General features: G+C 33.2%; 3 protein-coding genes across 4 annotated transcripts; all 3 read right to left on the bottom strand.

The window, feature by feature from the left end:
* Positions 1 to 3266: 3266 nt before the first annotated feature.
* Positions 3267 to 5040, bottom strand: LOC128165645 (uncharacterized). Its single transcript, XM_052830375.1, has 3 exons — positions 4828 to 5040; positions 4227 to 4416; positions 3267 to 3496 (listed from the first exon to the last, which is right to left on the bottom strand). Exons 2-3 carry the CDS (start codon positions 4406 to 4408, stop codon positions 3301 to 3303), a joined length of 378 nt encoding a protein of 125 aa, XP_052686335.1. The 5' UTR covers positions 4409 to 4416; positions 4828 to 5040; the 3' UTR covers positions 3267 to 3300.
* A 190-nt stretch (positions 5041 to 5230) lies between these two features.
* On the bottom strand, positions 5231 to 20037 carry LOC128165641 (solute carrier family 17 member 9-like). Its single transcript, XM_052830370.1, has 12 exons — positions 19933 to 20037; positions 16473 to 16599; positions 15639 to 15858; positions 13948 to 14047; positions 10758 to 10831; positions 10149 to 10323; positions 9875 to 9971; positions 9569 to 9656; positions 9362 to 9396; positions 8893 to 9064; positions 8436 to 8465; positions 5231 to 8104 (listed from the first exon to the last, which is right to left on the bottom strand). The coding sequence occupies exons 1-12, from the start codon at positions 20013 to 20015 to the stop codon at positions 7965 to 7967; spliced, it is 1341 nt and encodes a 446-aa protein (XP_052686330.1). The 5' UTR covers positions 20016 to 20037; the 3' UTR covers positions 5231 to 7964.
* A 1604-nt stretch (positions 20038 to 21641) lies between these two features.
* On the bottom strand, positions 21642 to 25019 carry LOC128165642 (ATP synthase mitochondrial F1 complex assembly factor 1-like). 2 transcript variants are annotated; one of them, XM_052830371.1, is made up of 9 exons: positions 24894 to 25019; positions 23942 to 24239; positions 23625 to 23790; positions 23469 to 23531; positions 23021 to 23071; positions 22696 to 22743; positions 22230 to 22392; positions 22009 to 22049; positions 21642 to 21858 (listed from the first exon to the last, which is right to left on the bottom strand). In XM_052830371.1, the coding sequence occupies exons 2-9, from the start codon at positions 24220 to 24222 to the stop codon at positions 21682 to 21684; spliced, it is 990 nt and encodes a 329-aa protein (XP_052686331.1). In that variant the 5' UTR covers positions 24223 to 24239; positions 24894 to 25019; the 3' UTR covers positions 21642 to 21681. The 2 variants fall into 2 exon arrangements, with proteins under 2 accessions (XP_052686331.1, XP_052686332.1); XM_052830372.1 differs by lacking the exon at positions 24894 to 25019 and adding an exon at positions 24654 to 24774.
* Between the last annotated feature and the right edge of the window lie 55 nt (positions 25020 to 25074).

Raw genomic sequence — 25074 nt, 5'->3', positions numbered from 1 at the left:
ACACCTGAAGAATTCTGCTGACGTAGTTGTATCAAGGTTTGTTTGCTTGTATGATGAACCCATTTGTAATGTAAGTACTAGTACAAGTAAAATGTACAGGTTTCAGAGTAACGATATACCCGGCAATCAGACACGGCAATTTAAGCAGAATTCTCTGGCAATGTCAATTTATTTTTATTTTTAAAGACTTTGCAATTTTCGATATGCCAGCCTGTGAAGCAAAGGTATCTAAAACGTTAGATATATAATGTTCTGTTAACAAAAAAAAAACCAATAGACTGGTATATAATAGGTGTTCAAGTTAAGATGTATTTTTATGTAAATAAATAAAAACACGGCGTCCAATCACCGTGTACTTAACACAGGATGAATGACCATCTTTAAGTTCTCCTTAAAGACAGTTAAAGGTGCTTAAAGGTAGCTTAAAGACGATCTGTAAACCACCTTTAAGCTACATGTGTTGCCTAAAGGTGACTTAAAAAAGCGTAACGAGGGCTTAAAGGCAGCTTAAAGACTATTTTAAAACACCTTTAAGGACAACTTATACATGTAGGTCCTTAAAGTCCAAACTTCTATAAGCCACCTTTAAGTCACCTTTTAAGTCATCTTTAAGTCATCTTTAAGCCACCCATAATTTAGCAACAAAATGTATAAACTTTATGAAAGAAAAGGTATTAAGGCCGGGTATGCGACATATTTACCCTTATACATTTACATGTATTTAAATAATTAACCCCTATTTATGATCACCGGTACAGTAATTAATTAGCCTCTAGATTTTACTCTTACATACATCTTTAATTTGTAGACGTAACATTTTTAAATCCCAGAGTTAGGAAGTCATACTTTGAGAATGAATTACAAATGCAAATAAACTTTCATTCACTAGACTTTTCGTATACACTTTGATACTGAGATTTCAACGCCATTAGAAACCCTGACGTGCACCTGGGCACACGACACACCTGTTGTGTATATCTTGTATAGGTTTGTTCCCGTTTTGCACACATTTGAAAATTATGTATCAAAAAGATGTGTGCGAAACGGGAATTTGACCAGGTGAGATTATTGCTTAATTGCTATAGTCTATATCACAATTCCTGAGGGCTATTGACAATGAAATAAATAAAACATATGTACTCCCAACTGATGTTTACATCTATTTTATGTTACAATATGAATTGCATAAAAGCACATTTACATAACAATTGACCTGCATGTTTTTTAATTTAATTTCAAACATTCCTATAGTAATTTAGTCATGAACAATTTCATTAATATATTTAAACAAGAAAGATTATTGCAAACATGTTGTATATGAAATGCTTTTCTATAGGAAGTACATATACATGTACATGTTTGACTTTGAAAAGAAAATATATTTTAATAATCAATCATAATTGCTTTTGCTGACACAAAGTGAGGAAATGTGTCTAGTGAAAACGCTGCAAAATATTTCTCATTTATGCTGTGGATTGAATAATCAATGGAAATAGACAAACTTTATGATGATAAAACGGCAATTTTATATGCTTCAAAAACTGTAAAACCTATCAAATGAAGACATAAACCTTCTTCAGATTGAAGTATATCGAATCAATATTCAGATTATTATTTTTGTTAGAATTTTTTGTGTCTATGTATTTAGCTACTGGTTTGAAAAAAAAAAACCCAGAAAATGTACCGCAATGTAAACTAAAGCGGTGACGTCACAAGAACTTATTGAATCAATAATAGAATTATTATTTTTGTCAAAAATTTTTGTGCTTCGTGTATTCAGCTACTGATTTGAAAAATCAGAAAGTGGTCCGCAATTATAAAATGTAATTTATACTAAAGCGGTGATGTCGTAAGAACTACTGTCAAAGCCGCTACTTCGAAGATTGAAATATTTTGTGATAAAGAACTGTTTTTCCTTTCATAATATTCTTTCTGTTGATACCAACCAACCAATTATAAACAAGCATTTTACATACTTCGCAACCAAGTTGTAAAAAGAGACACGGAGTACCCCATCATCTTCACAACGTCTTGACCTGAGTGGAAATTTAGGACAAAAAATATCATTATCTTTATTTTTTTAAATGAAAAAAAAATGGTGATAGTTATTAGTTGTTAGACCTAAAACCCAACAAAATTTCTGAATTCTTCTTGTTTTATCGTTAAGGCTCTGATGAATGAATGATAAAACACAGGTAAAAATCCAGATAAACTCTTTGACTGAAAGCTGACTATAATTGCTATCACAACACAAATCATACCTATTGTTCTATATCCAATTATCAAATGTGTGCAAAACGGACCCTTGTATATTCTGTGTTAGTTCCAGGGGTTTTCTTACGTTGGACAAACAATAGGCTCTAATTAGATATACACAAACGAACAAAACTATGTCTAGACAAACAAAGCAGTACTATCCCACCCGATATAACAACGGCAGTTGAGAGTCTTTTCATCTTTAACATGTGTCTAGCAGATCTAGAATTAGACCTAAAAATAATTAAAATTGAAAAAAAATACATATCTTAAACCGATTATAAAATCAAATCATGCATTATTCGTTCATATTCTATTAATTCGTAATAGGAAACAAGCATACTTTAATATAATATCATGCGCAGATTTAGATATAGAGACTGCGCTCACCCCTACAATAATTTTGAACCCCCCCCCCCCCAAAAAAAAGACTTTAATAACGGTAATCTGTGTCCATTGGAGCGGTGTTGATGATAGCGACCCGTGTTCAATTCAATGGAGCGACAATTAAAACCGCCTGGAACACCCCCCCCCCACCCTTCCTTGGAAATTATATCATCACTCGGATAACCCCCTCCCATTCCTATAAAAGAGCTTTTGCATTTAATTTATGTATTCAAGATGAATCTGTTCAGCTTGATCAAACTTGACTTAAAGGAACCTTAAAGATGGTGTAAAGACAACTTAAAAGGAGCGTAAATGCTTAAAGGTGGCTTAAAGATGGCTTAAAGGTGACTTAAAGAAGTTTGGACATTAATTAAGGACCTATAAGCTCAGCTTAAAGGTGACTTAAAGATTGTATATTCTTTAAGCCACCTTTTAGGACTTGCTAAAAGATTGTTTTTCGCCCTGTGTATATTATGAAAAAAAACTAGTTATATGTCGCAGATTTCTCTGAGCTTGGAACCTGAGGTCGTAAATTGAATAACACCTACCAATTTGTAAGTACTACCTATACATGTACAGCTATAATATTATAGTGCATCTTGTAAAGAAAAACAACAAAAAGCTGCAAATTACTACAGTAAGTATTAATTTATTGAACTAATATCGTTTAAATCTCTCCATTACAAACAACATGACGAAGGTGATGGCGAACTTGTGGACCACGTGGACAAAGAAGTAGGTGAAGCTGTGAGTATTGTGAACCACGTGGGGCATCTGGTACCCCAGATACAGCAGGGCCAGCCACATGCTTAGTACTGCAGTATCCTCCCAGTTCTTGGGGTCCCAGAAGTTCCTATTCAAAAAGAGAAAAGGTACAGACTTTGAAATAGCAACAAAACATTAACAGTATTCATATAGTCTAATTTTTCTCTCATACGTGTTTGCTATATAACCAAAATATTCTTTGAATCCATTGTTTAAAAAAGTTGGTTTTCATGCATGCTTCAAATGACATACGACTTCACATAGGACTAGAAAGTGTAACCATGTCGTAAGAATAGGACTCATTCTACAAAGACAAGCATGTACGACTGTAGACTTATTCAAGGAATTTAATTCCTACGACAGGCGTGGATCCAGAATTTGTTGATGTTCATAGGGTTCAAGGGAGGAATTTATATTATGGGGATGGGGGTATCGCCTTTTTTATGGGAGTTGGGGTCTCGTCTTTTTTATCTGCAACTTTACTGTCTGAATTTAAGGAGGCTGGGTGGTCAACATATTAAGCACCAGATCTACCTCATATTTAAAAGAATTACTTGTTAATAGCTACATGTATATATAAACTATTAATTAGTACAGAAAATTTTAAAATATTTTCACTGTAGAATTTGAATGTTTTTCTTTATATAACTCTTTTTTAAAAGGGAGATTTATAAAGTCTAAAAATGACAACGACCATCAAGCCTCCTTAATTAATCTGCATTTTTAATGTGTGTGTGGGTGGGTGGATGGGGGAAGGAGGATCCTATCTACCCCTTTCAATCCGCGCAAAGACACGAAATCGTCTAATGATCACTTACTCTTTGATGAGTTTCAGTATGTAGACGAGAACACAGTCGGCGATGATGGCGGCGATGATGTTGCGGTGACCCAGGGAGTGATACCAGGGGGAGTAGTGTGTGTACATGACCACACTCACGATCTCCGCGGCCAGCACCGCCAGCACCATGGCGATGTTAAACTTCACCCGTATCTCGGCCATCCTTCAGTCTACAAATGAAATATTAATATAGAAGTCGATTTAAATACAGTAAAGCTGCATTTAGTTATGAGATTCAACATAAAATTATGTACTAAAATATTCGTGATTCGTTTGTAAACGGCACTTGTTGTCAAGATGAGCCAAGAGTGGACAGGATATCTCCTCCTCTGTTTCCTGCTTAACAAACTAGTACTGACAGACAAGTGAAACTCAGCATAGATAACATAGACCACCATAATGTTTATCAGGTAAATCATAAATGCTAGTTCTTTGTTACAAATATGCTAACTTGTGTTACCCTACATTTTCAAGAAAATTGCAATCGCTCGGCTGTTTAGATGATAAAACATACATTAATGCACAAAAATCTTATCAATGCAAAACTTAAGAGGTACCAGATATATGAAGTAAATACTTGCCTCTGTGGTTTGGGTGGAGTATTCTTTTTTTCTCGGGTGTCAACTGGTTTTAAATCGTAGGCGGTATTCTCTGTGAGTATTTGCACTTCGCAAATCTAGGTCATCGAATTCCTATACAATCAATTACTGGGATGACCATTCAGCTCAACAGCGTTTGGTCAGCTTGTGTTTACTTTAGCTCGATGATGTTAACACAGAACTCTCTTTCAGGAATAATACCACATCTTCAATAATCGTCATGGGTCATGGTTTCCCGTCAAAAATGTTTTTTCTGCGGATCATTCAACTATGCAGACCTCGAAAGCACTCAACATACCCTTCTCAAATTAAATTACCCCCCCCCCCAAAAAAAAAAAACACCTTCATTTTGAACATTTTAAAAACACACAAAAGAAAGACAAAGTTGTTAGGATATTCCTTTTATTTTTTTATTTCATTAATATTAGAACAACAATAAAACTACCCAGAATCAGAATTGCCATATACATGTACTAGTGAATCCCCAGATACAAGTACAAAGACATGTACAGATACGGCAAGATTCTCGTTCCAATGGCCTTCCAAATAGTGCAGGGCTTTAACGCCCTTATTTCTCGTACACGGTACGCATGATCGCAATAATTCACATATAACAAAAAGAACAGTTCAAACATTTGATAAGATTTCTTTGAAGCAAAAAGACGTTTAAATGAGTAGGAAAAAGTACATTAATAGACGTTTGACATTAAGATATTTCTGTAACTCGCTAAATGTTATCTTACAGCATTAAAATATAAATACCTTTAAAAAGGTAAATGCAATCGTATTTGAAATATACATGTAGAACGTTTCATAACATTCAAAGGGTGAAAAAAAATCCAGAGATTAAAAGGACGCTAAAATTTAACTACGTTAGATGTTAATTCTTTTAGAGAACCGATATACCAATTAGATTTCTAACCATGTCCAGGAAAACCCGCATTTTTTCCCGAGAATACCGCACTGATATACATGAAGGAATTTAGGCATAAAGAAAATGCTACACAAGCGTAGTCATGTGATATCGCATAGGCGTCGGACCCCCCCCCCCCCCATGTTTTTTGGGTTTTTTTGCAAAGTTAGACAACCATACCTATGATCCTTTTTTTTCTTGCAAAGATTTCTGATATGTCTCACCCCCTCACCCCATTTTCAATTTTCTTCCGACGCTACTGTATTGTTACCTATTTATTCAATAAATAAATCCAAAACATGTAAAACCCATTCTATCAATGGTAATCCCAAACCTTACGTAATGATAACGTCTAAGACGGTCTTTGGACGGTTTACAACATTGTACACAGTTACATTTATGAGTGGAATCTTTCCCTCAGTTATTCATACACATTTACACTGAAGGATGAACTGGAAACTTGCAAACATAAATGAAACCATTTTCCCAAGTCAATTGTTTTTGATCCGCGACTTGTGAGCAGTGAAGCGGATCAGAAACCCTTGACTTTGGAAGATGAAATGAAACAGCAAACAGCCACCTTCCAATCTAAAGTCTTATCATTAGGTACAGATTCGTTGCACCCTTTATTTGCTGCCTAAACATAGTGGGTTTGAGGTGAAACTTTTTGAAACTAAAATCTTGAGCAATGAAGAATTATTGAACATTGTATATTAAGGAGGCTAGATGCATGGTCAACAACCAAACAAAAACCCCATCAGATCTGCCATAAAACTTCAAAAATGATATTTTAGGCCTTGAACTATTATTTAATAAAGGAAAAATCTGAATATTTTAGCTTTCAAAATTAAACAGGTTCCTATATCCTCATACAGAGCTCTTCATCTAAAGGAGGTAAAAATAGCCCAAAAATGGCCACAGCCATCTAGACGTACCTCTTAAATGCAGTATTTGTGATTGAGAAACAGACATAAAAAAATCCAGATAAAGTTTTATACATGTATGTAGTAAATCCCTTGCATTTGCATTTACAAAATACAGTAAAGCAATTGTATTTGCAAGTCCAACTTTGTCTTGTAAAAGCAATTTTTAATGTGACTGAAGCTAATCATAGGCAAAACATCAGACAAGATCAAAATATTTTTTGTATAGACCAGGTTAAAATTCAAATACATACCCCCCCCCCCCCACAACAACAATTTTGCAGAGTTGGAAACTGAAAAGTGACTAAGATCTTATACAGGTAATAGATCAGACTTGGTTGATGACAGTAAACCATATCTCATAATAATTATTCTGAAGTTTGGGGGAAAGGTTGAGGACAGAAAAGTACACAAAAAAACCCTCCCAAAATCTTAAATCTTGGGGCAAAAAATGCAAGTTTTATATTATATAAATGTATGACATATATGTTATTAAACATTAAAAAATTAATAATATACATATTTAAATAATATTAATAAAAAAAGAAATCAAATAATTGCACTCATAACAATTGTATCATACCGGTATACATATATCAAACATTTCAAACAGAATTACAAGATAGTGTACACAATTTTCATGTGAAATAAATTAGGTAATCAGTATCATGTTTTGATAAACACATTCATGCATATTATACAGTATAGACTTGTAATTTAGATCAAGGAATTATATAATCTTTGCTAATACTTGTATTTAATGTACCTAACTCTTGGCCACGAAAACATAAACACCCAACAATACTCATAATTTTCACTTTTTTACTTCAACGCTTATTTAACAAGTTTTAACTACCCTGCACAATTAAGTATCACATTTAATGCAAGTCTTTCATTAAATTTGCACTAAATTCTCAAGACTTAACTGATACATAACACCAGTATATGATTTAATTAAGTTGATTTCATTAAGTTTCTAAAAAGATTGTCTTTTTTAAAAAAAATAAAGTTAATAAATGCATATAAGTTTGTATGACATATATTACAAGTACACATTCTCACAAAAATCACAGATCTTGTAATAATATTAAACAGCTATTTTTTAACATTATCAATTTATCACAGTTGTACAAGAATGAAATCAGCACTGCGCTAAACTTGCCCTCTTTTTCTTTCCTCAGTCTCACTTTCTTACATTACATTATAAATACAAACCACATATTATTATGACCCAATGATTTCAATGATTTTGTAGTGTATGTGAACATGATGGCAGCTTCATCTCAAACAATTTGCTTTCCTGTACCAAAGATCATGTAGACCAGCCATCCAAACATGCACACCCCCGCCGTCTGATTAAATACTGCACTCCAGCTCTTGGTGGCTTCAAGTATATGGCCAGCCATGTACACCCCCACAAAGCCTAGGAGATGATAGACCATCGAAAATGAAGTTCATATACACAAAATCAAATTCTATAGTAAAAAAATTAAAGTCATGCAAAAACAGCCTTAGAAATTTTGCAATTAAGGAAATTTACATTATTTGTACCAAGTATTTCAAAACTTTATTTGCCGCTTTTAAAGGAAAATTCTGATAATACATACACGTTTAATTATTACATTTAATTCCGTGAGAAAATTCCTGATGTATTATTTTCAGTGTTTATGAGATAATCATGACAATTTATTTTCCAACAAAATACATATTGATTGTGAAAATCTAAACAAAGAAAATGAATTATTTCAACATACCAGGAACAGCACCTGCCATATTCATGATACCTGGAGAGAGGAAATAAACAAATTGTTAACATGTACATGTATAATCAAGTCTAACATAGTGATCTTTATTAAAAGGTATTAATTTTGCTTAATACATGTACAGTATATCTTATATACAAAATGTCTACACCAAATACTGTAGATTCCTTATTTTACACGAGTACTTAATTCCTTGATTCAACCGTTTTACTCCAAATCACGAGAATATAAAATCGCGAACTCTGACTCTTTGTCATAGTTTTGTTAAGTTTATATCTGTTTGAAAAATAAAAGCGATGTTTTAAAATCAGCAAGATATGCTTCTCGCGAGTTTATGCATGTATAAATTCCTCGCGTTCAAATAGGAATCTACAGTAACTATATATCAAAATCTATTACATGTATATGACATATTTTCACATTTATATTGCTAGATAAGACTGCTTACCAAAGACGGAGCCAGCGTGTGTGGGAGCGATGTCCTGGGGGTTGACCAGGATCCCACTGTTGTGGAAGCCACAGCACATGACTGCTATAGCCATCAGTACCAGGGCCGACCCATAAGTACTGGTGTAGGACAGGAATACGAGTGCTGAGGCTGTACCACACAGGGCAATGGACTGAAAATAAAGCAGGTCATGAGGGACTCCATCAAGTTTTGTGGAAGCCTGTTTCGTACACAATATGCCAGTAGTCTTGTTAGCAATATTTAGGATCTACTGGTACATGTAACTCCAAGAAATTTCAACCTTTCTTGAACATTCCTTTTATTTCCCAAAATTTTTTTTTTCGAAATACAACAAATAAATTTAAAGAAAAATTCAGAAATCATTAACTTTATGTTCATGAACAGTTCAGACAAAGTTGCATGTTTAGCCATCAGTTTTATTCACAATCTAAGAGCAAGAAAATCTTACCTCCATGAACTTCCTTACAAATGTTACACTCCATCCTGAAGATACAATCAACAAGAAATTGTAAAGCAGGGAGATACATGTAATAACATCTGCAAATGCTCAATAGTTAAGTGAAGATATGCGGAAAAAGTTTCCAGGAATCAGTAATTAAATTATTTTATTTTCAATAGTAAAACTTTTGCACAGTACAGTGTTAATGATACTGACCTTTGGACAACATGTGGTCAGCGAGCCAGCCGCTGAAGACAGAACTAAACATGGTAACCACCCATGGCACCACATTGAACACCCAGCCCTGAAAAAGAAACAAAATCTTAACATACATCCCCCAGGACATACCAACAAAATCTTTCATGAATAGATACATGCATCATCACAAATACAAAGACTGGTAAATGCTAAGTAAAATAAACTAAGGTAAGGTAATAATGATGATGTTTTTAAAAAAAATAGTAATCAACAAAAAATTAAAAATTACACTGACACACAATTACACTGAAAGAATTCTATTACCTTAGCATCTGGAAAATTTTCATGAAAATAAGTGGGTAACCATGACAATAGGATGTAAAAGGCATTGTTTTCACAAAAATGTCCAACTAGGAGAGACCTAAAATCAAAAACACACTTTTTCGGTGGTGGTAAACTTTACATGAATATACAAACCAAATTTACTTTTGCATTTTTACAGAGGCACTTTAACCTAAAGTGTATATCAAAAATCAAATCATTTTACAGTTATCTCAATAAATGAGTACCTGGTATACTGAAACATAAGATGGCTTACCAGAATGCTGGTTTAACAAACAGCATCAGCCATGGCACTGCTTTCTTCTCGGGGAACTTTTCTGCCAGTATCGTGTTGTCACTGACTGAGACAGATGGGGGCTGAGCATACTTCCTCCTGTGTCTCTCTATCACAAGGTACCTCATACACAACATCCACACTATACTACACAGCCCTGAAATTCATAACGCATCTAGTTAGGAATCTACAGTATTAAGTGTATGGTTTATTTGGCAGGAATTAATTTTCCAGCAAGTTGGTCATCTTTGCAGGTCAAGGGTTTATGATCTACCATACTCTGCTCCTCTACAGGCAGAGTGGACTGAAAAACCCTTGGCTAGCGAAGATGCAAGTTGGTGTACCTTTGATTATGTATCTTGTTTTATTTGTGCATGGCAATATAAATTCTTTAAAACAGAAAACAGTTTGTTAAAATTAAGAGAGGTGGGGAAAAATACAAAATCACAAATACCATTACTGAACCAATATACGCTGAAAGACTGAGCAAAGAATGAATGTTTTGCCAATGTGATGCACAATTGATAGAGTGCAAAATGATGAATGCTGAACATGGTGAGAAAACTGAATATTTCACATCTTTGAACTTACCAACAAAATAAAACACACTCTGCCAACCAAATGTTTCCAACAAAATAGATCCAACACTTCCACACAATAGAGTACTGAAAATGAATTTTCATTTGATTTTATGCATCTTAGGTACAGCATATAAATAATATCATTAAAAAATAAAATTAAGATATCATCTTCCATTTAATTATGAATGAAACACAAAAATAAGCTTCATGCTTAGTTAAACAAATTTAATGTAGGGTGTATTTATTTTGTAATGATATGTCATTGTGACAATTGTAACATTGTATTACCCACACATCTCCAATATACTAGTACATGTATATTCATTTTTCACATGTACATGTTTAGACGTGCTTGTATATAGCTGATACATGGTTAGGCCAAAATAAAATTATTGTTTGTTTGGAATTGCCTCCCCCCTATTAGACCCGATAAAATCTATTATCAAAAGAACAAGAGGCCAATTGGCCTTAACGGTCACCTGAGTAGCATCTATGCATCTAATTAATTAGGTTTCATACTGGAGTAGAAAAATTATAAATTTGTAATGACGACCACATTTCAAAAAGAACCGTGAAACCTATAATTTTGGTGAAAAACTAAAAGATCTGGTCTACAAAATCATGAATTCAGTTTTCCTTTCAGATGTGTGGGAGTAAAGAAGATAATTTTTTAACGTTATATGCATTAACATCTATACATCCATTTTGGCCCTGCCCTAGAGTCAAAACCAATCCTTGAGGGGACATGAAAATTAAAATTTCAGTAGTGGACTTCCTGGTAAACATAATTATTAGTCAGATTTTTTATACAGATGTGTGAGAATATAGAAGAAAATTTTTACACATTTATTTATATGCATTAACAATATATTGCCATATTGCGCCCCCCCCCCCCCCCACCCCTCTTCATGTCATGAACCCCTGACCAAGGGGCCATGAATTTCACTATTTAGGTAAAGGAGATTGTGGATATCATAACCATGTATTCAGTTTTTTGCCCACATGTGTGGGAGTAGAGAAGAAGATTTTTTAAGATTTAAAACAGTATTACTATATGGCCATATTGGCCCAACCCTAGAGCATGAACACCTAATGAAAGGGTCATGAATTTCACAACTTTAGTAGAAGCCCTCATGGACATCATAACCATGTATTCAGTTTTTTGCTCACATGTGTGGGAGTAGAGAAGAAGATTTTTTAAGATTTAAAAAAGTTTTACTATATGGCCATATTGGCCCCACCCTAGAGCCTGAACACCTAATAAAGGGGTCATGAATTTCACAATTTTAGTAGAGGCCCTCATGGACATCATAACCATGTATTCAGTTTTTTGCCCACATGTGTGGGAGTAGAGAAGAAGATTTTTTAAGATTTAAAACAGTTTTACTATATGGCCATATTGGCCCCACCCAAGAGCCTGAACACCTAACAAAGGGGTCATGAATTTCACAATTTTGGTAGAGAGCCTCATGGACATCATAACCATGCATTTAGTTTTTAACAAATATATATGGGAGTAGAGGAGAAGATTTTCTAAGATTTAATACATTTTTACTATATGGCCATATTGGCCCCACCCTAGAGCCTGAACCCCTGACCCAAGGGTCATGAATTTCACAATTTTGATAGAAGGCTTAATGGACATCATAATCATGCATTTAGTTTTTAACAAATATATATGGGAGTAGAAAAGATGATTTTCTAAGATTTAATACATTTTTACTATATGGCCATATTGGCCCCACCCTAGAGGCTGAACCCCTGACCAAGGGGCCATGAATTTCACAATTTAGGTTGAGGGCCTCATGGACATCATAATCATGCATTTAGTTTTTAACAAATATATATCGGAGTAGAGGAGAAGAATTTCTAAGATTTAATACATTTTTACTATTTGGCCATATTGGCCCCACCCTAGATCCTGAACCCCTGATCCAGGGGTCATGAATTTCACAATTTAGGTAGAGGGCTTCATGGACATCATAATCATGCATTTAGTTTTTAAAAAAACATATATGGTAGTAAAGAAGAAGATTTTCTAAGATTTAATACATTTTTACTATATGGCCATATTGGCCCCACTCTAGAGCCAGAACCCCTGACCCTGGGGCCATAAATTTCACAATTTTGGTAGAGGGCTTCATGAACATCATAACCATGCAACCAGTTTTTTCCTCACATGCGTGGGAGTAGAGAAGAAGATTTTTGAAAATTTGGCTTTTTTTGCATATTTGGCCCCGCCTGTGGCACCCAAGGGGTGGTAGAGCCATGAATTTCACAATTTAGATTCTCCTTACCATAGAGATGCTTCACACCAAAAATGGTAACAATTGGCCTAGTAGTTTTCAAGAAGAAGTAAAAAATGTAAAATTGTTAACGCACGACGCACGACGCACAGACGCACGACGACGGACGAAGACCAATTGCAATAGGTCACCTGAGTGACTCAGGTGACCTAAAAATTCAGAACTTTCTTTTTTAATATGGTGATTTTTATTTTTTCACAAATTCAGTTTACACTTCAAGTTTGAAAAATATGGCCTTTTACTATTTTTTTAATAATATTTGGTATATATATACTAATAAACAACACTTTTACACCAAAAGTAAACGGGATGTATCATTCAATGTAAAATTTTAAGTGTTTTAGCTTTCAAACTTTGATCTAAAATATATATGTATGTGTTTTATCATCTATATATAGCTAGATGTACCGTACATGTTATCACAAAATTGTGTATATTGTTTCATGATTTAAAAAAAAACCCCATCATACTGGGTACATAAAAAAACACCCCAAAATTACACCTTAGGAGAAAAATTACCCACTAAAGAAAGATATTTACCAGTATATATATGTACATCAAATATATCTTCAATGTAATACATGTACATGTAATGAACTTTTCATGCAAAAAAAAAGGAGGAGAAAATGGTGATAAAGAAAACCACAGGCTGCTCCAACTAGCTAAGCTTTGCTTTCCTCCTAAAAACTTTTCCAGGAGTTTTCACATCTTTTAAAATTATCATTAATCATTTGTAATATGGTCAAATACTTATTCATTTATCACACATATTATTGTGCATGATTCTAAAAAATATAATCAGATTCTCATGAAGTACATAAATGTGATTTGCAAAATTAATGTCCAATAAATGTAAACACAATTAATACATGTACAACAGGTGCTGCTATTTACCCTAAATGAGATCCTGAGCATATAAAACTATAAGTGAAGGATCGCTCCTGCTCAGAAACTTTCCTGGATATAATGGAGCTAAAACTGGGATAATGGAAACCTGTCAACAAGAAAAGCATGGTAAGAAAGGCAAGCATAGCACTACATGATAAACAAGATCAAGGTCTCTATCACACAGAAAAGTGAAAATAAACAGCTAATAAATCAGAATACACAGAAATGTACTAAATGTTGTGTCATCCAGATTGTCCCAATTATCAGACATGTCTTGAGTTAAATGTGCTTCAGATGTACTGGTATAACTTAAACGTGGGTAGCTTTGAAATCTATCCTCTAATCAATCTCAGACTGCATTATAGAACTGGTTTCAGGGTACAGTGTACAGTGTACCCTGCTAGTATTAATACATGTACATGTAGTTATGTAACTTAATGAGTATTGTGTATTCTTAATACATGTACATATGCTGCTAAAAATATTTCTGAATATTCTCGTTCTTCCTTTTGATTTAAATTTGAATATAAAAATGATCATCATTGGCTGGCTGGTATGACTTGTCTGATCATTGTAGTTAAGTAGACTACTGAAATATAGTTATATGTACTACTAAAGTCTGTCCCAAGGTATTGCTTCCATCACTTTTTGATGATTTTTAATTAAAATACACATACCAGTGAAAGGAATATATCTGATATTGATAAAAAGGGAAAATATTCAAGATATCTTCATTGACACATTATCATTAGTTCACTGAAACGAAAACAAATTTGATTAATAATGGGAAATGTTCATCGTTATCATCAGGCTATTTCATGGCTGATGCAATGCAAAATCCCAGTAGACTTTCTATTTTAAGTTATGTACTGAAACCTGAAGCAATAAAGGGGATTTTCAAAACAGATAATCTGGACATTTTTCATATTAGTGGATGAACGTAGTTTGGGCAAGAAGGTATTTATTATTATCAAAATATCAAGTGAAAAGTGACGGAAGCAAAAACTCGGAACAGAGTATAGGAGATCAGATGAGTATATAGCATGACGTAACATGAAGCATTGGACGACCCTCCACGACCTACCCTGCATACTGTCCCGCTGTAATCAGACCACTGTAATAAGACCTGCTGGGGCTCTGAATGAACTGACCCAGCAGACTTATGGAGCTGGGCATGTAACCACCTGTGCATGATGATTAGCATATATGTTGTGTAGTCTTTTTGAATATATATGCATGTAATACCATGTTTAATCTTTGGAAACTAAATGTTGGTAATTTATCTCATTATTCTATAACTTTTGCAATCCATACAAAATCTTTGGAAATATTTTGTAGTTGTAATCTTTAATTTTATATAATGATGCATGCATTTTTTCAAACTGAGACACATTTGTTAAAAGATAAGTTTGCTTTGAAAAAAAGGAAAGAAATATCTATCATGATGCTAACCATGGATCTTTCATGTTAATTTTGAAAGGTACATGTATATTAATTGAGGAAGCATTGTCGTGGTGCTAATCAGAAACATGTTGTTCTATGCACCATTGTGCACCTATTTTACTACACAAAAAAGTACCGATATCAGACAAAATTAATACTGTTAATAAAAAAAAGAAAGAAACTATGTTTCAGTTACTATCAAGAACTGAAATATGGATTACCTACAATACAAAACACAAAATTTAACATCATACCTTGAAACATGCCAAGAAAAACTCGAGATAATACAATGAACTGAATGGTGAGGTATTTGTCTGTTGATAAGTGAGCCAATTGCGGCGTCCAGAATGTTATCATGGACCAGAACACCGCTACTATTGGTAAAATGACGTCTCCTCCAATTCGGTCAGCCAAGTAGCCACCAAGAAACTGGGTCATTGTGTAGCCCCAGAAAAAAGAAGAAAGAACTGACCCCTACGGAATGAAAATTAAGAACATAAGAATTACAAGGATAGAATTTAATATTCTTAAGATTAGGTACAGTGGTGAAAAGAAAATCATTTTGAAAAACTGAAATAAACAATTAATGAAACATATTACTAAAGGAAAAAGGAATTTTAAACCCAAATACACACAAGATATAGAGTAAGCATGGAACATTGACCTCCTGCTAGGTAATCAATTTTGTTTCTTTATTGCACTTAACAACTTTCCCACTCACAAACACGCTTTAAGCACAATTCATATTCCTCCAAAAGACAATAATGCAAAACAAACAACTAATTTTTATCAACACACTAAGTCAACCTTATGGCAAGGATACGTTTTCACCAGCCGTTACGTTTTCTTCAGTGTACGTATTTTCCTGATATGTCTTTGCATGCCATTGTAGCATCAATTCAGTGAATGACTATTGTTTTGCATCTGTGATCATTTTGTTTGCATCGCTGCCTGTTGATTTTGTTTTAAGCTTGTCTGGACGTATTTCACTATATTTTTAAAAATTAGCTGTTCGTTTTGCATTAACGTCTTTTTACCCTTTCCACGCCCCTAGATAATTCAGTAACAAGTATTTAAAGACAACTTACTGACTGAGTTTTATCCCACCCCATTTCTTTGGCCATGGCTGCCACACATAATGGAGTCACAGTTCGACAAGCATACAGGACTGCACATCCTGTAAATAAACCTGCTGCCCACTGTTTTCTCTCTGCCCTAAATAGAATAGGAACAAATTCTATGTTATAGGTTTCAACCAATAGTGTGTAGTAGATAGCTGTCATTTATGAGCAAGATTTAAGATGATTGTAACAAAAATATATAGCAATCCAACAAATCCATGATTCACAGAATATAGATTCTCCTTTCTAAAATAAATTGATTGGTAAACTTACATTTAATATTGAAATACTGCATAAATTTAGTTCTAGAGAATTGATTAATAACAGAGATTGACGTTTCTTTAAATCTTTCTTGTGGACCACATCATATAATATTTTTCAAATCTCCTACTACATGTATTTAAATCAATAAACATTTTTCCTGCGAAACATTTTTTAAATCACTTAATGTTATACAATATCAGCAATTCCTTTTAGGTGTGACTTTTCCTCCTGCGCCATGATTAATTAGACAACAGAACTGTACATACTAGTAAACAATCCAACCTTAATTCTTAACAAAATCAAATTCACAATCATTGATTAGTTGATAGGTGATATCAACAGACACATAAAACTGTATGAACTACAGAAATGTTCATTTTATTTTATCTGAAATTGCTGTAAATGTACATTTACATATAAAGCACTTCATGTACTTGTAATTTCAGTAAATGCCAGAGTCTCATCTTACAGAAAAAATGGTGATTATAGTGATACATCAATACAAAATCTATAAGTAATTTTTCAAATGTACATACTGTTTCTCCACTTATATTGAAATCGCTTATTTTGAAATTCCGCTTATATATAGTAAGTAGAAATAAATCCCCCGTTTTAGCCTCTCATATTCTTTGCGCAAAATTAACGGTTATAATGAAATCGGCTATTTTGAAATATTGCTTTTAATAAAGTCACTGATCGGTCCCCAGAGGTGATAATGAGTTGTTTTCATAAAGGTTATACAAATGTTTTGAATCAGAAGTACTCCCTGACGGCTGTCATCACGGTTGGTGACAGTAATTATGCCGGACTGACCGGTTGATATATAAAGGTGTGAACTGATAACTTCTCACTTTACGTGTTTTTATGCTCTTTTAAAAATAAAATTTATTCACTGTTGAATTTTATGTTTTTACCTATACGGATGTATTTTTGTTAGACGTAATATAGAAACCCCACAGAAAAAAACGTATCTCTGGACACTAATTGTGAACAACTAGTAAGGCGATGGATAAAAAGACAAAGCTTTGACTCGAAAGAACTAAGGATTTTAATATTAATCCGAGTAGACCTACGATGATAAACAAGCAGTGTTCAGCAGTAATTGAAGCGTTCGAGTCTGGTGATTTTTCATTAAAACGTTAAAAAAAAATGTGATTAAGCATTTTGTTGAATGAGGTTAAACATGTTAAAGATTGTAACAAAATGAAACTTACAAAACTCACTGATATTTAATTTCAACTTTTAAGGACTAATATTTCATGTTATCTGTTCACTGTAATTCATAAACGATGACCTATAATAATTTGTTCGGGTTTGTTCTTCTTTATTTTAGATCGGGATTGAATTTTATAAAAATGGTGGCTTCACGTCAGTTGATTTCGCTTTCATCAGTCTGGGCGGACTCCGAAAACCGAGTAAACGGAAGTGATTTCTCAAAAGAAAAAATACTCCGAAAAAGGAGTTCGGCGCATGCGCAGTTAATCAAAATATCCCATTTTTACGTGAAAACAGGGCACTCAGGAAAATTGATTGTGCAAAGCGGATTATTCATATGCAGGTCTGAAAATACGTTTAAATGCTTTATAAGACATGTTTCAACAGAATGTATTTGGCAAAAATATACGTTCGTTGGGCAAAATAAGTTTTAATTGCTGTCAAAGTTTGTCAATTCTGTTTCCAATGACGAAGCCAATAAAGTGAATAAATTAATGTTTTTTCCATGATTTCACTATTATAAAAGATAATTTATGTGCTAGGGTGTGAAATACACTATTACTGTTAGTTTTTATATCCCGTTTGTAGTCATTACACCGTTCTTTTGATCACGCGCTGACTCGCCAAGTCGGCACTTCTTAAACCCTTGTATACATCGTAATTTTGTCGTATTTAAAAAAAAAAACATCATCTATATTAAAGGCTTGAATACTTACATTAGTGCAACAATTAATTCTCAATTTCCATACTTCCAAGTCTTAATTTGAAGTCCGATTTTCTTATCTTATAAGTCCTGGTCGACCACGTATGAGTTTTAATATTTGTATGTATTTTTCCTGCTGTTTATCAAACATTTCCACTTTTTTTTAAAAGTATTTTTTTAAGATTACTCATTTCTGAGTCGTTTCCATATTTTTTTTCACGCTTCTGAAGGATTTCAATCTATTTTTCAATCACGTTTTTACGGGAATGGGAGGCAACTCTCCATTATTTACATTAGCTACAAAACGGAAGTTGAGAAAATCGCAATGCATGACGGTGCCAAATACTCCGTTTTCGGAGTTTACTCCTTTTTCGGAGTCCGCCCAGACTGTTCATTGAATTACGGATATATTGAAATAATTTGCATGGTCCCCTGAATTTCAATATATCCAGAGTAGGCTGTATACAGTATTTTTTGTCACCATTGTCATAAAATGTCAAGTGAACAAACAGTAGAGGGCACTATACGTTAGTTTATGTAGCCGCAGGTCTGTAGCTTCCGGTATGAAAAAAAATAAGATGGATGACCTGGGAGTTACAGTGCAACCCATTGAAAAAGCTTGTTTTGGACTGATTAACATTATCAATACACAAATTCTGTAAAAACAATTAGTACCATTAAATTCTTCAATTTGCGTATAAATAATGTTAATCAGTCCAAAACAAGTGCACATTTCCAATGGGTGGCATTGAAGCTCCCAGGTCGTCCATCAATTTTTTTTTAGATTGGGGGAGCTACAGACCTGCAGCTATGGTTTATGCTACCTTTTCACGAACAATTAGAGATGTAATATACGAAATTTAATGTTGCTATGAATAAGCATTTGATGCCTACAACACCTTAAAGTTTCTAAATTATCAACATGAAAATTCATTATTCCATCTGTCGAAATACATACGTCTTTACATAGTACATGTACATGTAAATGGGTCGATATGCAGTGGATCATACCCAAGGCATATTTGTAAAATTTACATGTCTTATATCACAATGTAAAAAAAGAGGAAATACAACTTTAAATTTCTTATGATCCATTAAATGCGCTAAGTTATGAAAACATATATGATATGCCTAGTTTACGAGGAAATTCGAGTTAAAACATGTAACATCAATTCTTTTTCAGTTCCGATTGTTTTTACACATTATTCGTGCTCAATATAAAGCAATAGCCGAGTAACACTCTACCTGGTCCAATGTTTGCCCTCCACTGGCTTTAAATCGGATCTTTTCGTGACTAGAGGGATGTAAACGTCATCTTTGATCGCCATGTCATCTTTGTCGTGAAGACGCTTGATCTTCTAACACTGACGTTTGTCAATGTATGGTGTGCCGTTTGGTCACTAATCAAATAAAAGTCTCAATAATCTGCTGTTCAGTGTATTTTGGATGTTGGTTATAAGAATTCAAATAATTGACAAGCATTTAAAAAAAAATATGATAGTCCTTATATGCTAACTAACCTGCTGATACCTCCATCTCTCTAACGTTATATCTAGTCAATATCAATCTAAGATTTTGTTAATGCCTTTTTTAATGATTACATTTAAACAAACTATATAATAAATAATCATATAAACACAAAGGTCTTATATACCCCCTCCCCATATCAACCATTGTATCAAAATTCGATTTTTAAAAGTTCAATCAAGTTTTCACAATGTAATGGGTTGTTTTCAATAGAGACAATTTTTTTTAAACCATGAACCATAGTTTGACCCCTTGACCTTATCTTCAACATTTGAATTTAACATCAATTCCAGGAGCTCTCTATTACTTAAACGTCCTGGTCAATGTCTATCAAGCAGAGGGTTCTTAAATTAATTAAGAGGACAATGTTTTCAAATGTTCAAACTTAACCCTTAACCTTCTGATGTCAAAGTTAAACGAGGTCATGAACTATTAAGGGGGGGGGGGGGCTTAATGTATGTGCCAAGTTTCAAGTTCAAGTTCTTTTTTCAGTTTAATACATGTCTGTCCAGTAAAGGATTCTTAAAATATTGATTGCACAATTAACATTAACAGTTTACTGGCCTATATGTTCTAGCTGATTACCGTATATTGACCCTGGACCTTCTGACTGAAAAATCGTAAAATCAATAGGGTGTCCTTCTAATTTTTTAGATATACATGGCCCTGCTAACCAAGTTTGAAATCTGTTCAGCACTGGATTAAAATTCCTATACATGCATGTACAAATAAAATATTTTGTCTGGACAAAATTTGGTCAAATGATCGAAGCAAATGACATGAGCAAAATTAACCTTCTCCCCAACCTTACAACACAGGAGAAAATGTCATTTATTCTTTGCTGGAACTGAAACAATGAACACCTGTGTGAGCTTTATAACAGTATACAAACTCATTATACAAATAACTCAGGTACATGTACATACATGTTCTAGTAGAATAGTATTCATCACATTATTGCACATATAACTAGCTTGAATATATCATTAAAAAACATTGATCAAATTTTTTAACAATTGATGACAAAATATTCTCAAGATATTAATCTTTTAAGGTCAAAGTAAATTACATTAACAGTGAAACAAATTTTCTATACCATGCATCATTATTTACATATTAATATAAGGGTTATTTGCCTGGAAATAAAACTAAAAGGTTTATTACGGTAAGTGTGTTTTCTCAAACTGCCAATTAAATGATTTGAATTGAATATGTCCTTTGATCATCACTATAGGGGTTTTAAAGAAGCTGTGGCGACTTCAAAATTACCGGTACATTATTTTCAGATTTATACGTAGATCATACTGCAGTACAGCACACTATATCTGGCATTGAATAACTGATATGTAATGGCCATTACATGAATATTTAATCTTTTTTTCTTCTATAACTGTCTAAATGATGCACAAAGAAAGATAACGCTGACATCTGATGTTATTTATGTGTTATTTTAATGACAAAACTCAATCATGTATAATATTCTTCCAAGTCTTCCTTCATGAATTTATAATTTTCTATTAAGTCCAGATGATTGAATTTTTCTGGTAGATGATTGAAGACTCTGACAGCATTATATTTATCTGTAGAGGACTTCCCATAGTATATCGACATCTGCTTCATTAAATTCAAAGACTCATTCTTAGTCTGTAAATACAAATTACATTTGTCCTTGTATTGATCAGTAAAAAAGTTGAAAAAAATGTTTTAGAAAATACTTATATGATCATAAAGTGATGTAATTCAATCTACTTGAAAGTTGGCAATGAAATTTCGAATTTCATCAATCATACTCACCAATATCTTCTCATCATATTGTCCAGCCATTAAAACTATTCCTATTACCATAAAAAAAGATATCAATTTCATACTGTTATGCATAAACCTTTGTCGTAATTTCTCAATCATATTCCAAATATTCCCAATCCCCTCTAAATTTCATTTTTAGTTGTTATAACTTCATCTGAAATCTGTTACATCAATTTCCATTAAATTTTGTGTACAATATTTCATTTCACCTTTGTCCTCTTTGAATTCAGTGAAGTGTGCGACTGTCAAACATGGAGGAGAGTTCTCCTTCAGTGTCTGGTACACAACTAAGGGAGTAAAGTAGATGACATTCCCATCAAACTGGGAAAGAATAAACTCATATCCATCACCTCTTGGTAAGGGGTAAATAAACTACAAAATGAATATACATTGTATTAATTAAAGTACACTTCATATATATGAGCATATAAAAAAGATACAATTTTTTTATGCAAACGAAAATCACAGTAACAAATATCACTGCATCCAAGTCTCACGTACATGTAAGATAAAGAAGGATCTGAGTATATATATAAAAAAAAATTGATAGTCATAAGAAAGGTAACCTTTAGAATTGCTTTCCTTTAATAATGGTATCACTTTAAACAATGCAAATTCATTAAAACTTTTCTCAATTAAATTCCACAAGACAACGGAAACCGTTGAAAAACTTACAAGAGGACACAGTTTAGCCTTGAGCTTCACATCATCAAAATCACCTTGCTGGAAAGAAAACATTATATAGTTATATAGCAAAATATAGTACATGTACCAGTAGCCTAAGCTGTAACATATGCCAGAGAAACAATGTTAAATCTGATGGAAAAAACTGTTATCAAGAGTTGAAAAGGATAGCTGATAAATGTATTTGTAAGAACATGTATAGGAATGAGACTTTTGATTGTTAGCCCCTTATGTAAAAAATTGGATAGCAGAAAACTCTGCAAATATCACAATTATATAATTGCATACATTATTGAATTTAAGGGGGTAAAAGTACCTGTATTACACCAAATATACAATCTTTGGTTACATGATGCTCGTTCCAAATCTACAATAAAAACATGGAAAACCCTAAATGTATAAATATATACTACAGAAATATCAAGCAGTAATGTGTACATTGCAACCGTGCACTATAGTAGAGCTTTCAAAGCAACATAAAGTAAATTCAGTTGGATTATGACTCAAGCTTGGCAAAATTCATATCATATCTATAGACAGTTTTAACTTCCTTCTTCTTACAATCAAACAAAATCAGATTCCTAGAAAAATTGTTATATAATCTTTTTTTTCGCAAGTGCTAGTTCCAGAGAGAGAGAGAGAGAGAGAGATATTTTAGACAAAACCGCTCTCTTCTATCAAAAATTGTACTAGAACATAGAAAATAATGTTATAAATGTACATGTATCTGGAAAAAAGTTAATTCAAAGCCATAAATTACCTACCTGTTCAATTTTGGCAGCTGTTTTGTCTTTAATTAAATCGACTTTCATTATTTCATTTAGGCTCTGAAACAATAAAGATGAAGTACATTCTCTATGTATACAACAACTTTAAATTGAGTTATGCCCACAGATATTAAGTCTATGACAAAATTCAACCTTTGGGGGCCAGGAACCACTAAACTTTTCATCATCTCCATCCCCATCCAAAGCTTCCTTATCAATTTTGGGAGGTGTAGATAAGTCTTTTTTCATCTGTTGTAATTTTTCTTTTTCTTTATTCTCAATTTCTTTTATTTTGGCAGCATACTTTTGTGGATCTGATCTAAAAGGAACAATATAATTAAATTTATAAAAAGAGAAATGTCATACAAGTATTTTCTTTGTATTGTTAAATGAATTGAAATACAAGTGTAAAAGTAAAATTAGTATGTGTGAAGGCTGATATTTTAAAACAATAAATAAATAATGATTACTGTTTGAGTGACTCTAATTTTGCTTTGTATTTATCAAAGTAAGGATTTTCTTCCACTTTGAATCCTGTGTCTGATTCTGATGAGGTGCAATACTGTCTATGCATAGCTGTGATCCAGCGTAATCCACAGGTCTTTGAGCAGGTTACCATAGGAACCCTGAAGCCCCTATTCCACCACTCAGCTGGTACCCTAGCACAGGAAGGCAATGGAGACCAACATGAAAGACAAATCCTGAAGAAACTGTAGCGAGGTAGCATGGCGGTATCTATGTGGTAGTTCATTCAGTTCTCTTTATTTCCTATAAGTTAAAGAATCGTGTATACTGGCAATTAAACGACCAATTCTCACCAAGGACCATTACCCGCAAGATCATTGTTACGTCATTTTATCAACACATTAACTTAAATACGAAAAATGATCCTTGACGAGAATAGGTCACACTTTAGTAGTGTACACACTATATACATAAATTGGCCACATTGTACGGCTTATCCATAATAATAATTTTACCTGTGTCTTAAGACATATGAGTCTGTAAGGCAATTTTAAATGTTCTATCTAGGTACAAGTTCAAATTTCCATAATATCTCAGTTTTTAATAACAAGCATGCAAGATCAGATCGTATGTAAAGCATAGTAGAGTAGAGGGTAGCAGGGTAAAACATTCTTTTGTAAAAGGTATTCAAATTAATTTATATAATCTTACACATACATCATGTATTCGATACTTGATTGCAGCAAATCAAATTGAGTATATGAATAACACCGCAATCTTACAGTTGTTTTCGATGTGAGGAATGTAGTGCTAGGGCATGTCAACCCGAATTTTCTCGGAAAACTACACAGATCTGCAGTTATTTCTGTTCTTCTTAAAAGAAGTTAATATAAAATTTAATATGAAATTACAAATTGTACCATTCCATCGATGGATTATTAATGTTATATAGCCTACCTTATCTAATCATGATCCAATTTCAAAGTTAGACGTAACTGTAAACTAACCACTATTTCGTTCAAAGGAAATTCGAGCTTAAGTCAGAGTGAAAATACGCCTTCAACACTGAAGAGTTATTTGAAAATGAAAGTAAACACGCAGAATCAATATTTTTGAGACGTAGAAATTTGGTAAATAA

The sequence above is a fragment of the Crassostrea angulata genome, chromosome 10 (genome assembly GCF_025612915.1).
Source record: "Crassostrea angulata isolate pt1a10 chromosome 10, ASM2561291v2, whole genome shotgun sequence".
NCBI classification, from domain to species: domain Eukaryota; kingdom Metazoa; phylum Mollusca; class Bivalvia; order Ostreida; family Ostreidae; genus Magallana; species Magallana angulata.
This window is presented reverse-complemented; position numbering and strand designations above follow the sequence as displayed.